The 15,387-nt window shown below is 41.7% G+C and overlaps 1 gene segment (V, D, J or C); it reads right to left on the reverse strand.

The window, feature by feature from the left end:
• Positions 1-7,279: 7,279 nt before the first annotated feature.
• On the reverse strand, positions 7,280-7,853 carry LOC118987168 (immunoglobulin heavy variable 3-23-like). The segment is given in 2 exon segments: positions 7,280-7,622; positions 7,724-7,853. Coding segments are annotated over 2 exon segments (258 nt in total).
• Positions 7,854-15,387: the final 7,534 nt, after the last annotated feature.

Raw genomic sequence — 15,387 nt, forward strand, 5'->3', positions numbered from 1 at the left:
ACTGAGTGTGGAGAGCACCCATCTTTGTCCACATCAACGGGTGAGTAACCTGCCTCAGATCTGTCAGGGAAAAGGATGGAAATCATCCTTCAGGTAGAGTTCCAGATCTATTCCCATGATGATGATGTCAGTTCCTTCAACATGTGGAGGCACTGAAGGCCTGGGTGTGGTGAGAGGCCTTTGCAGGTGACAGAAATCAGAGGAGTTTCAGCTTCGCTGAAGTTCTGCAAATGTGGGAGGACCACAGATGAAGGCTCCTGGGGGAGACAGCTGCTGTCAGGAAAACATTGGAACTGGTCATGGACACTGCATTCACAGGAGTCTGAGGTGTTTGTTTCCCTGTGTGGAGCTGTCCATTTATCAGGACCTGCTGAGAACCAGGGAACCATCACTCTTTACCTACAGCCACTTCCCACCTGGAAACAAAGAGAAAATGACCGGAAGCCCAGCCAATTACTTATCTGGGTTGGCCATGTGAGTACCAGTACATAGTACTTTGGTGTCTCTGAGTCTGACCACTTCCACACTGAGTGATCCTTGAGAGTCACCTGCAATGATGCCTGTATGAGCTGATTATTGTTGTCACTGTTGAGTAGGATTATATTCATGGATGTCATCCTGTGAGACTGTCACTAGGTACAGAAAACCCAGCAGTTTCATCTTCTGCTACAGCAGAGCTCTACCTTCTACACATACCTCAGACGCAGGTGAGGAGGAGATGTGAGCCCCATAGACCATGGAGGATTTTCCCTGGAGGTGGGAGAGAGTAATGCCATCATTTGGTGTATAATATAAAAAATAAAGCACATTGATTTTCAAAGTCTCATTTCTTTTCATTCATGACTGCTTCTTGATCTAAGAAACTATGTCCAAAACATAGGCAGCTGGGGCATTCTAGATTCTTGAGCTTGAAGTGTGACTGTGGCTACAGAACTCTGTGCAAGTTCTTCCCTGCTGCAAGCCCAGGACACACTACAGAGATTCCAAACTAGTCACATCAGAAACACTCACATTTTGAATGGCTATCATAAACAAAGCAATAAGCAACAAATGTTGGAGAGGGTGTGGGGAAAAGGGGACTCTGGTCCACTGTTGGCGGGATTGCAGACTGGTACAACAATTATGGAAAACAGTATGGAATTTTCTCAGAAAACTAAAATTGAACTTGCTTTTGACCTAGCAATTCCACTGCTAGGATTGTATCCTAAGAACCCTAAAACACCAATCCCAAAGAACCTATGCACCCCAATGTTCATAGCAGCACAATTTACAATAGCCAAGAGTTGGTAGCAACCTAGGTGCCCGTCAGTAAATGAATGGATCAAAACACTATGGTACATATACACAATGGAATTCTATGCTGCAGAAAGAAAGAAGGAGCTCCTACCTTTTGCAACAGCATGGATGGAACTGGAAAGCATTATGCTGAGTGAAATAAGCCAGGTGTTGAAGGACAAATACCATATGATCTCACCTTTAACATGAAGCTAAACAACAAAACAAACAAGCAAGCAAAATATAACCAAAGTCACTGAAATAGAGAACAGGCTGACAGTGACCAGAGGGGAGAGGGGAGGGATTTTCAGGGGAAATATGGGAAGTATTTAGAGGAACATATATAAAGGATACATGGACAACAACTGAGAAGGGAGGAAATGGGAGGGAGCGGGGGAGCACGGGGGTGGGATGGGATGGGAGTAATAGAAAACTGTACTTGAAAAATAATTAAATAAAAAAATTGGAGAGAAAAAAGAAACAGTCACATTTCCATATGCATAGAAGATGAGAAATGATAATATTTATTATGTATGCATACAACCCAGAATTCTTCATGTGTCAAAATACTATGGCAGCTGATTAACTCGCCTGTTGTCTAAGTCTACCATTGTCAGTGATGTTGATATTCAGAGGAAGGGAGTTGAGGGGAATTCCTAGCATAGATTTGATCACAGAAATGGGACCTTCTAATCTGAGAGGTAATCCTCTCTCCAAGCCTCCCTCAGCCCTGTTTCTGATGATGGTCTTTATAGTTGGAGGGTGCTGGGCTCTCCCATACAACATATGACTTTCCTAATGTATAATAAACACTTTCTTCCATCAGGCATGTGACTTGGAAACACATTTATATTGTACACATCTACCTACTTATTGGCTCAATGAATGTTGTTTGGTACAAACTTATTTGATTAAAAATTAATGCATACATATTTTAATGGATTTTTATTGGGCTATTTTATAAAGAACTCTCTAGAAAAATAGCCTCAGTTGTTCATGTTCATTGGTTACAGCAGACATAGGGACTATAGCAGACTCATTGGTACAGGGTAAAGGCAGGATTCTGGATTTAGTTTGAGTTCCTTGCAGAAATAAGACTTATTTTCATGATGCAGTTTACTAAATACATGTATTTAAAGTCTTTCTAAGAGAGGATTCAAAAGGAAGTACAGAGCATGATACAAATAGTTTATATCATTTTGGAAAGAGGAGTTTGTTATAAATACAAATGTTAAAGTTTCTGCAGGTAGAGATCAGAAGAAACAAGAAACATGCCATTGCAAACAAGTGGAAAGGGGATTTCTTGTTACCCACATTCGCATCTTACAGTGTCACTGTTACATGTGTTTACAATGTCACAGGTCCAGGGAATGAGAAGTTAGACAGCTCTCATGCTATTACTCATCTGGTAACACCAAGGCTCTCCTAAGCTGCATTAATTCATTGGGGATCCATTTATAATATCTCTCAACACGGAGAGGGAAAAGAGTGAAGGATCATCATCATCATCATCATCATTATCATCATCATCACCATCACCACCATAATCAATTATCAATAGCAATCACTTTCTTGAAATTGTTCTTCTTTTCATTTTCTGTGGGCATGTTTGTTGTTTATACATAATGACATTTATCTCATTTTAATTCAATTTTTATGATTGTTAAATGAAATAGGCAGAGTGAGTTTCATCAAATGAAATCTTATTGCTCTCTCCTTTCTTCGTCTGAAAGAAAATCTGATAGAGAGCCTGGGTCTCCTCATTAGATGTCATTGGGAGATTGAAACCACATGACCCCTGTAAGCAGTTCCCCCTCCTCCACCACCTCAAGAAAACAAAGGTCCTGGCCCAATCAAAGCACATTTACCTTGCTTAAGGGCCTTTATTGTTCTTCAAGAAATGTCACATATGGGTATGATAAAAATTTCATATCCCTTTGATGTGTGTTTGTCACCATCTGAGACATCCGCACCAAGGTTGGTGGGTACCTCTGCCTCTGCATGGTGTAACCTGTCTGGTGTTGTAAGCATGATACCAAGTCAATGACCATCACTATTGGGCATTGTTGTTCCCTTGCATTGTGGCCATATACCTCTGGTGACCTCATTTTCAGCGTGAATAAACCCTGTGGATAGCTGGTTTGGACACTGAACTGTGTGTGACTGTACTATACAGTCGTGCCCAGCAAAGTCCACAGCTAGATTAAGCTGACAAAGTTCAGAAGGTTTGAGTTCTTATTGGAATTGGGCACAAGTGTGTGTAAAAAAAAGACTATGTCTTTTGCACATGAGAGAAGGTTGTCTGTACTTACAACAGATTTTTTAATCTGAGAATTAAGAGGTGAGCACAGAATAGCAATCCCAAGAGTCTGCATGAGAAAAACTGTTACAGAAAAAATAGACCAAACAGAAAACCAGTCAAATCCTCCTCTCGAAACCGATCTAGTGGTTGTCCCTGTGTCCAGGAGGACTCACCACCCCTTGATGGTCACAGCCCCTCCTGCAGGGAAGTTTGTTCTGGGGTCCCAGTGAGTTTCCCTTCCAATGTCTCCCTTACCATATTGCAAGGCCATGGCCTCAGCTCTCAGTCTGTTCATTTGCAGATAGGCAGTGTTTTTGGAATCAATTTCTTGAGATGGTGAATCTGCCCTTCGCAGATGCAGCATATTCTCTTGTGTGACTGTTAACTTTATTTCTAATTAAAACTATCCACTCCAGTCCTTTTCCTGGAAGCTGGTGGATCCAGTTGATATAGTCACTGAAACTGAATCAACAACCTTTACAGGAGAGTCTCAGAGACATCCAGGCTCTCTCAGGTGCCCGCAGACTCCATCAGCTGCAAATGATATCACAAACCTGCAGAAAACAGACTCTTCTTAGGAGTAAACACACACTTAAGCCTCCCTTTCTTCATAATGTCACCATTTGAATGCACCAGAACCAGTGCCCAGCTCATCAGAAACATAATGGAGTAGCTCAGTGGACTGAGTGCAGGCCTGTGAAGCAAAGGGTAGCTGGTTCGGTTCCCAATCAGGGCACATGCCTGGGTTGCAGGCCAGGTCTCCAGTGGGGGACACATGAGAGGAAACCACACATGGATGTTTCTCTCCCACTTTTTCTCCTTCCCATTCCCTCTCTCTAAAAATAAATAAATAAATAAATAAATAAATAAATAAATAAATAAATAAATAAAATATTTAAAAATAAAGTGGAAAACTCTCTAGAAGAAACATAACTATGCTTCCTGTGTTTAACTGCTGCAGTGACTGCAAACTGCAGAGCAGCTGGAGCTGCTCTTCCTAAGAGTCAGGGACAGTGACAGGGCTTGGCATATCAGCACATGGAGTGTCAAGTTGCATGTGCTCCTCCACTTTGGGACAGACAACTGAAGCCCATAAGTGAGGCCCCACCCACTCTTGACTCAAAGTGGCAAGCATCCTTGTGATACTGAGAGCTCTATAAAAGACTGGTTAGTTTGTGTGCTGTAGAGCTATTCTTGTTGTTGCTAATTTCTACCTTCAGTCATTTTAACACAATTTAGTCTGGGGCAACATTCCACATGCACAGTATTTCATGCTCTCCAGCTCTGAATAAATGCCCTGTGTGACCTTGACCATGTGTTGACACACTTAGAGAGGCTACCCCAATTATCAGCCACCCTGGCTGAGGTCAGTGGACACTGCAAAAGATGTTATCTTGTTATTTCAAGACAGAACCCCTGCCCATTGTGCATCTGTGCACTGAGACTCCATCATTGTGGAGAAAGAGAGCGGGAAGAAGGAAGAAACACGTGCAGAGAATTTTCCCTGGTCTGGACACTTTCTTCACTCAGTTTCTTCCTTCTCCTCCCACAAAGGCTTACCGACTGTCACATCAAATGCTCAATGAGCACGTAGTACACCAGTCATTATCCTGTAAATCGTTGCTGTGATCCACATGCCACATGTCATTATTATGTACTTTCTCTGGGAATTTTTTAAATGGCAGACTTAGTTAAACTGATAAAACCTAAGTGAATACAGAAACCTTGGCCAAACCTCCGCCTGAGTGCTGTTCACTCTATACCTTCATGAGTTCATCAGTCCTTTGTCTGGAACATGATGACAGTAACAATTTGTTCAGTGGCCCTGAATTTTAGATTTTACCTCCAGTTGAAGCTGCACCTCGCCCCATGCTGATGTGGTAAGTAGTAAAAGTTACCATGGATTATACCCACTTCTAATACCGCCTTCCAGTTATATCTGTTTAGGAGCCTCCCATAACATTCAACCAGAAAATTTTGCCTTTGGAAGAAATCAACTGAGAAAAATTACTCTCATACATCACTACAATAAGATCCATGCTTTGCTTTTCACAACAGATATAGCAGTGAAACCCCAGAGATTCAGTCCTTGTTGCCATGTTAAACTACAACCCTAATCCATTCTGGGTGATGTAACAAAGTACTGTTCACTATGAGTTTGACAAACAGCAGACATTTATTTCTCACAGATCTGGATGTGAAAAATCGAACATTTTTGATGACTGGTAGGAACCCCTCCCTAATGGCTGTTTGCTGTAATCTCAAAGAGTGAATGGGGCAAGGGACCCTCTTCTGTCTTCTGTTACAAAGGATGTGATCACGTTCATGAGAGCTCCAACCGGGGACCATCACTTGTCCCAAGGCCCCATGTCTTAACACCATCACATGAGCTTCAGGTTTTAATGTGTGAGTCTTTGAGTGACACTAACACCAGCTCATAGCACCAACAAACGGATCAATCATGATTCCACCTATTTTGAAGGCTACTTCAATAGAGCTCCCCATAAATGTGAGTAGAGGATCTCCTTAAATCTGTGGATGCTTCTCACCTTTAGAAGCCAAAAGTAGACCCAAGCCCTTCAGAACAAGCAAATGAGCTTTTAGAGTGCAAAGGTTCCAAACTACACTTTAACAAAGATGTTCATCTCATTTCTCATTTTCTGTCTTACTGCATTCATATGACTTCATATTCTAATTTTACATGAATAAATTTGTTTTTTTCTATCTATAATTACAGGTGGTTCTGTGTTCTTACTCATGCTTCCTAGTTGCTCAGTGAAATAAGGAGCCAGGCTCTACTGTTTGATGTTTGATGCTGGCAAATTGAGGTTCACCCCTCTCTCTCCTCCTGCAAACACATGTAGGAAATCTGATTTGGAAGTGGGAATTCTCCCTAGTTTGATGCAAGTAGAAGATGGAAACCACACAAACCCCTCCTGTGAGCAGGACCCTGCTCAGCGATGAATAATAAAACCTGGACCACACTGGATCTGACGTAATGCAGTAATTCCTGGAGCAATGGAAATTCTGCCCAGCTCTCAACAGGTTCCTCAGTGAAGAAACAAACATTCCACAGTCCCTCTGTGTGTGTGACATCATCATGCTGGACACCCACACTGTGGTATGGTGCGGGTCCCTCTATGTCCACACGAGGTCAACTACTATTGATGTCTTGGATGTGGAATTAAGTCAGGGACTATCACCCCTGTTTTTTTTCCCCTTCTGGGGCTGCATTCCTACAACTGTGGTGTCCACTGTTCAGCAGGCATGTATCCTGCTGCTCATCATCTTGGACTCTGAGATGTGTGGAGATGGGATCCTTTTTGGGTCCAGCAGAGCCTCTGGTTGGATTTAGCTGATTTGGGTCAGGAGGTTTGATGATTCATTGATGTTTCGTCAGAATAAGATAAAACAAATCCATGTGACTCTCCAACATTGAACATGTAAGAATATTTTCTTCCTATGACAAAAAGACTCTGTAATTTAGATGCTGAAGAGGTTGGCACAGAATCATGAAGAGAGGAAGGCTACCAGAGGGAAACTCCTGTGTGGAGAGTCAACCCCACACCTGGCAGGAAACCATCCCTTAAACTGCATCTGGATCTGCTCCCAAGCTGGTAACCGTGCTCATTATGACCTGAGCGCCCCCTGGTGTCCTGAGTGCTCCCTATGGGCCAGGGCTTGTGTCTCCCACAGGGAAGTTTATGTCGGGGCTCACACTGTGCTCCCCTCACTGTGTCACTTGCACAGTAATACACTGCCGTGTCCTCGACTCTCAGGTTGTTCATTTGCAGGTAGAGCATGTTCTTGCCATTGTCTCTGGAGATGGTGAATCAGCCCTTCACAGAATCCGCGTAGTATGTGCTACCACCACTACTAGTAATGGATGAGACCCACTCCAGACCCTTTCCTGGAGCCTGGCGTACCCAGTCCATGCTGTAGCTACTGAAGGTGAATCCAGAGGCCAGGCAGGAGAGTTTCAGGGAACCTCCAGGCTTCACCAAGCCTCCCCCAGACTCTACCAGCTGCACATCCCACTGGACACCTGCAAACACAAAAATGTTGGTCAGGAAACTGTCACTCTCCACTCTTTTTCTCAGTCATGTACACTCCCATGCTCAGTGTCTCGCATTCTCCATAAATTACCTCTTAAAATAGCAACAATGAAAACCCAACTGAGCCCAAACCCCATGGTGAGTGGTCTGTGTTCTGTCCTGAGCAAGAACTGTGAACACCTGGGAGTCCTCAGCTGGGCTCCTGTCCCAGAGCTACAGGCTCAAGGCTAGGCTGCTTTTCATGAGTAGAGGGGCCCTATTTGCATGTCTTCCTGCTATATATGAAACTCTGGCGTTGGATGCTGACACGAACTACATGGTTTCAGAGTATGATATGTTGAAGGGTGGAGATGGTGCATGACCTAGGAGAGTAAATTCTCATGAAAGAGAGGGATTTAAAATGAATGATGCCTTTGAAATTCACCAGTAATGAATTCACCAAGAGGATTCAATGCTCATGGGCAGAGGAAGAATTAAAAGAGCAGGAGGTTGTTGTTCAGGTCACAGGAGGCTCAAATTGACCCTGCTTCCCCTACAAAGCAATCAGAGTAAGAACGGAGAACAGGGAGTGACCCTAGAGCACACCAACTCAGTGTTGGAGGAGGTGGAACATCTGTGTGGATCATTAGAGACAGAAGTGTGTACTCTACAGAGAAACTAACAGTTCCCCCCCATCATGTTCATGCAGCCAAGTTTGGTGCTGAATATTAAGCAGCCTCACTGCTTCCTTTTGTTTTTATTATCCAAACTGTCATAAATCCAGATTCAAATATTTGGACACGGAAGAAACTCAGTCATGACAAGATCTGCTTTGTTGAAGAAGGAGGTAGAAATTGGGTAGTAAGTACATTGATGTTTTAGGATGTTGATTATGGAAATCTTGATACAAACCACTAATAGAAAGCAACTGCTGTAAATAAAATCATAATTGATATGAAGAACATTATTTTTATGTACCCATTGATTAAAGGATGTATAAGTCATTCAGAACATTTCCCATTACTGGAGCTGGTGGGTCTAACTTTATTTTAAAACTGTACATCATTTTTGGTTCAGCCTGATGCTCACTCTCAGGATCTGGGCTTACAGCACATGTGAACTAGCTGTAATTAGAGGGCAGGAGAGGGAGTAGCTCAAGACCCCTGGTTCTTCTATAGTTAACTTCAGAACAGCCATCTTTTTTTTTCTCTGTCCCTATTCATGTCTCTGTGTGACCCATGAGAAATGGTCACAATGACCATACCAGATGGATAGCTACTAAACTTGAACCTGATGCCCTGAATGCAGCAATGTGCAACATGGCAAAGGGGAGTTAATACAGGGGGATGAATTACTATGGATGGTAAATGAATCTCATTTCAGCTGATACACTCGCCATGACCTCCAGACTCTGCAAGAAAAAAAAAATGTGTAGATGGTTGTGCCAGATATGTGATTGGTTCAGTTGTCATAGAAACATAGTACAGGTTGGACATAGGAATTCCATTGTAAAGGGTGTCCCCACACTGCACAGGAATACACAGCCATCTTGTCACTGCTCAGGCTACTCAGCTCTCTGTAGGCTGTGCCTGGGAACTTCTCTGCAACCATGGTGACTCTGCCATGGAACTTCTGGGTGCACTTTGTTTTATAATCTTCAGTATCAGTATGTCCCTTCTACTCAAGCCCTTGTTCTGGGGTCTGCCATACCCATTGCATACAGTAGCTGGTGAAGGTGTATCCAGAAGTCTTACAGGAGACCTTCATTGAGGATATAGATTTCCCCAGCTCAGCCCCTAACTATACCACGTGTATCTGTGTGTGGATACCTGTGGAGAGGAGGCAAGAGTGGGTGGGAATACCCTTCGACTGTCCCAGCTCCATTCCTCAGACCAAGTACTAGGCATCCCCCTACCTGTAGCCACTGACACCAGAAAGAAGGCTCTCCAGCTTCAGTCAGTGGTGAGGGACTGTGCCATCAGGATGTCTATAGGGGAGGGTGTGGCTGTGGATGATGTTCTCAAACAGACTCACATTCAACCTAGTCTACCTCTTCTCATTTGCATATGCACAAGGTAGAGGGTTTCACAGATGAAGTCCTGACCCCACCTGAGAGAAGACAGAGGACACAGAGACCATGCTGAGTGGGAGTCTGATGGACCCAGTCCTATTGGCATGTGACAATATGTGTTCCCTGGCTGGTCCCTGAGCTCTATGCAGGCACAGTTTTTCCCAATGAGAGACCTGCCCCCACGGGACATGCTTCTCATTCTGAATCTACCTTTCAGTAACACAGAAACCATCTACATCGATCTGGCATTGATACCTGAACGTCTTTTTTTTTTTTTGAACGTCTTATTATTAGACCAAAGTGTCTTCAAAATTTTCCACACAGTGAGTTAGTTAAATAATCCCTATGTTTATTTCCTTAGAATTCAGATATAAAGACGTCATAAAAATGCCCTTATTGACCGTGGTTTTCATGTATTACTGAGTTAGGTAAATGCTCTGAGACAATAGGGTACTTATAGTCACCTCATGTCCAACTCTTATTTCAAATGTTCCTCTGACAAGAGGAAGACCCAGGCCTTCAGAGGAAATCTCTCCCCAGCTCCCTCTGCACCTGATCCAAGGGGGCTCCTGCTGGGAAGCGAGAGCAGCTGCCCTGAGTTCATGGGTCTCGTGTGCCCTCTGCTGCCCAGGATGCACACTGCAGGGGACAGTGCTGTCTGCACTCCAAGGGCATGGACATCTCAGTGACTCTAGTGCAGAATTAAAGGCTAAGCCCTAACTTCACATAATATTGTTTTATTTAACTTAATCCAGTCTGTCCAAAAAAACTTATTGACTCTCTGTGCTACTGAAGGTTCCTTCCTCCCTCACTGTATTTTGAGTCTTTGAGGTTTAGTAGGGGAGTAGGAGCAGTTGGGCAATGTGTGTTTGGGCAGGAATAACATGATACCTACATGATTTAAGCCTGATTTATATTTCCCCTTGAGAGTCCGAGTCAATACCCCTGACTGAACAAAACTGTCTTTGGTAGTTAATACTGGATCTCCCTACGACTAGACTGACTCTTCCTGGGGGTAGCAGTTCCCAGAAACCAGTGCCAGCTATAATTACTTCATCTCATTCCTTTAAGATTAGCTTGTTGGTGGTGAACAAGTCTAGCCCTGTGTTTTCACAAGTGTCTACATGAAGGTCAGAAACTGCATTTCCTTGAGTTCCCTGCTATCGATTGCTGTTCAGAAAGCACAATTGGGATTGGGGGTGCTGGAGAGGGAGCCCCCTTAGAAGTTTCCTTGAATTGGCTGGCCATTTTTGTCAAATTTACAGTGGCATTTCTCTGCCCTACGTCTGCCACTGCCACAGAGCAGGCAATCCTGGGGGGAAGCTTGCCATTACTTATTCCCTCTCTCAATGTGGATGGACAGTCCTTGCAGAGGTAACCAGGCTTTACACAACTGTAACATTTGGGAGATCTCCCTTAATTGCAGCAGCCAAGAGAGAAGCCTTGTGCTGCTCTGTGCCAACATCTTGGCAAGCCTTGATAAACTCACTGAAGTCTCTGGTGGTAACTCGCAGGGGTCCTATAATGGCCCTGCAGTCTTTGTTAGCATTTTCATAAGCTAGTTGCCATAAAAAAGACTTGAAGTGCACATGTGCACCCCGCAACCCAGCCCACAGTGATAACTCCCAGGAATAGAGTACTATGAGGAAGACCTAGATCCCCTTCATGGGCCACTGGGGAGAGGTGCCAGGTTGGCTCTTAGGAGAGCGCTCATAGAAAGACCACACCAATAGCCCGTCACCCTGCTACAGCCATAAAAACCGGTTTGGCCAGTTTGAAACCATCAGCACATGTTTTTGTTGTTGTTGTTGTTGTTGTTTGTTTGGTTTTGTTTTTAAGTAATATTTTATCTTTTAAATTTTATTATTGCTTTATCTTTCAATACTTTTTTCCTCTCTTTTCTTCTTTTCTGCTTTATTCCTTCTTCCTTTGTTTCCAAACTTATCGCTATTTCCTCCCTTCTCCTGCCTTTTTTTATTTATTTTTTTCTCTTTTTCCCACAAGTTACACAAACAACTTGTAACTGCGATAAGACCAGAGTTGGACCCAAAGAAGGAGCATCCCAACAGTAGAGACAGAGAGGCAAATTTCACTTTGCTATAGAAGAGAAGCTACCAGTTGCTGCATATTTGTATTATTTTTTTCATTATTCTCACTTCTTTACATTTTAATAGTATCTTTGTATTCCTTCTCTTTCTGTACAGGCTTCTTTGCCATGGCTGGTTATATTGTATCATTTTACAGGTTTCCCCTGTTCTCTCCTCCACAGTGTATTGACAATTTTCTACACTTCACGCCACTTGTTTTTGTTTAGCACACTACCCAAAGGTCTATACCCCCTATTGATATTATCCAGATCACATAGAGTCTGTCATATGATTGCTGCTATAATATTATTGTAAATAATAGCTGTTCTATACAACTGTAAATACTTCACAACACATCTGGATCTTAGCCCACTTCACAGTTTCTTGAATTCTATTACTGAAGTGATTAACTCTATTTCCTCACACACTACACCTATTTACTATCCCTTACTCTAACCTTGCCTCAGAATATGGCTGTGCACAACCTCACTGCTTTCTAGATCCAACTCACAAGCCTTCCCTCTCCCACTCTTAAAAGTGGCAAGTTGGGTTGAAGATTACAGGTAGCACTATATAAAGCCTAAAGATCTTCTATCTCTTCTCTACCAGCTGTGACTATAAATATCATAAAATACTCTCCCACTGTCAAAAACCATTTTGCCTCACCATCCAAAGGATCACACACACACACACACACACACACACACACACACAAAAGGAGTAGGTGGAAGCGGAGAACACCAGGATAGCTGAAGGAGACTGCACCATTGAATTTCACAGGCATTCAACCACAGAAGTTCATACCATAAACATGGGGAGTCAGAACAGATCATTTAAGAAGCAGAGGCTAACAAGAAGAGTCTCACAACCAATGGGAAGACAAAGAAAAATCCCCAAATGAAAGGAAAGGAGGAATCCTCAGAAAGAATGTTAGATGAAATAGACACAAGTCAACTATCAGATATTGAATTCAAAGCACTGGTTATCAGGAAGATCAAAGAGCTCACAATGAGCTACCAGATATTACAGGGAGCGACAATGAACTCACTGCAAACTATATCAACATGAAAAAGGAAATAGAAACTATCAGCAAGGGCCAAGAGGTAATTAAGAATATAATTTCTGAACTGAAGCACACAGTAAAGAAATCAAAAGCAGAATAGAAGAAGCAGAAGATCTGATCAGTGAGTTGCAGGACAAAGTAGAAAAAAAAACTCTCAGAAAGAGCAAGAAAAGGAGAAGAGGCTCAGAAAGAATGAAGAGGGATTAAGAGAAATGCAAGACAATATGAAACATAATAATATCCGAATAATAGGGATACCAAAAGGACAAGAAGAAGAACAAGGGATAGAAAACCTATTTGAAAGAGTAATGATGGAAAAATTCCCTAATTTTAAGACAGAAAAAGTCACACAAATCCAGGAATCACAGAGAGCCCCAATCAAGAGGAACCCAGAGAGGCCCACTTCAAGACATATCATCATTAAAATGGCAAAATTCCAAGATAAAGACAGTATCTTAAAGGTAGCAAGGGAGAAAAAAGGAAGTAACATAAAAGGGAGCCCCAATAAGGTTAGCTACTGACTTCTCATGGGAAACGCTCCAAGCAAGAAGAGAATAGCAAGAAATATTCGAAGTTATGAGAACTGGAGGCCTACAACCAAGGATACTTTACACAGCAAGGCTCTCAATAAAGATAAAAGGCCAAATAAAGAGTTTCCAAGACAAAAAAAGTCTAAAAGAATACACCTCCACCAAACCAGCACTGCAAGAGATGCTAAAAGAATTGCTTTAAGGGAGGAAAAGGCAAAGACAAAGAGGAACACAGGTACAAAAGTGGCAATAAATAGGTACCTATCAAAAATGACCTTAAATGTAAATGGATTGAATGCTCCAATCAAAAGACATAGAATAGGTGAATGGATAAGAAAGCATGACCCATACATATGCTTCGTACAAGAGACCCGCCTCTGAACAAAAGACCATCACAGACTAAAAGTGAAGAGCTAGAAACAAATTTTACAAGCAAATGGACAATAAAAATAAGGTGGGGTAGCAATTCTCATATTACTCAAAATAGACTTCAAAAGGGGGGGCATATAAAGAGAGACCCAGAAGGTCACTTCATAATACTCAAGGGAAGAATCCACCAGGAACACATTAACATCATATATATATATATATATATATATATATAAATATATATACCCAACATAGAAGCACTCGAATATATAAAGAAAATCTTAGAGGACTTCAAGAAAGATATAGACAGCAACACACTTATAGTAGGGGATTTTAACACCCCACTGTCAAAAATGGACAAACCTTCCAAACAAAATATCAAAAAAGATATTGTGGCATTAAACAACACCCAAGATGAAATGGTCTTAATGGATATATAGAGAGACATTCATCCCAAAGAAACAAAATACACATTCTTATCAAATGCACATGGAACATTTTTAAAGATAAACCACATGATAAGACACAAAACGAGCGTCCACAAATTCAAGAAAATTGAAACCATACCAACCATTTTCTCTGAACACAAGAGACTGAAACGGGAAACTAACCCCAAAGGAAAAGACGCAAAACCCTCAAAATCATGGAGATTGAATGGCATGCTATTAAATAATGAATGGGTCAAGAATGAAATTAGGGTAGAAATTAAAAAAAAAATTCTGGAAACAAATGAAAATGAACTCACAACAACCCAAAACTTATGGGACACAGTGAAGGTAGTCCTGAGAGAAAAATTCATAGCAATACAGGCTTACCTAAAGAAGATAGAAATATTTCAAACAAACTAACCCTACGCCTGCAAGAAATTGAGGAACAACGACAAAGACAGCCCACAGCAAGTAGAATTAAAGAAATAAGCAAGATCAGAGCAGAATTAAATAACATAGAGACTAAAAGCACAATTCTAAGAATCAATAAATCCAGGAGCTGGTTTTTTGAAAAGATAAACAAAATAGACAAGCCTGTAAGTAGGCTCATCAAGAAAAGAAGAGAGAGGACCCAAATAAACACAATCAGAAATGAAAGAGGAGAGATTACAACTGACACCACAGACATAGAAGGAATTGTAAGAAATCACTATGAAGAACTGTATGCCAATAAATTTGAAAACCTAGGTGGAATGGACAAATTTTTAGAAAAATATAATCTTTCAAAACTCAATGAGGAAGAAGCAGAAAGTCTGAACAGACCAATGACAGCAGATAAAATTGAAGCAGTAATCAAAAAAGCCCTGGACCAGATGGTTTCACAAGAGAATTCTACAAGGCATTTAAGGAAGAGCTAACTCCTATCCTTCACAGACTATTTCAAAAAAAGCCCTAAAATTATTGAAGACTCCCAAACTCAGCATCATCGTATTCCCAAAACAAGATAAAGACACAAAGAAAGAAAACTTCAGGCCAATATCGCTGATGAACATAGACGCTAAAATCCTCAACAAAATATTGGCAAATCGCATCCAACAATACATTAAAAAGATCATACACCCTGATCAAGTGGGATTCATCTCAAGGATGGAAGGATGGTTCAATATTTGCAAATCAATAAATATAATACATCACATAAACAAAAGCAAAGACAAAAATCGCACGACCA

Source organism: Sturnira hondurensis, unplaced genomic scaffold, assembly GCF_014824575.4.
Source record: "Sturnira hondurensis isolate 20B ecotype Veracruz unplaced genomic scaffold, ASM1482457v3 Scaffold0005163, whole genome shotgun sequence".
Taxonomy (NCBI): domain Eukaryota; kingdom Metazoa; phylum Chordata; class Mammalia; order Chiroptera; family Phyllostomidae; genus Sturnira; species Sturnira hondurensis.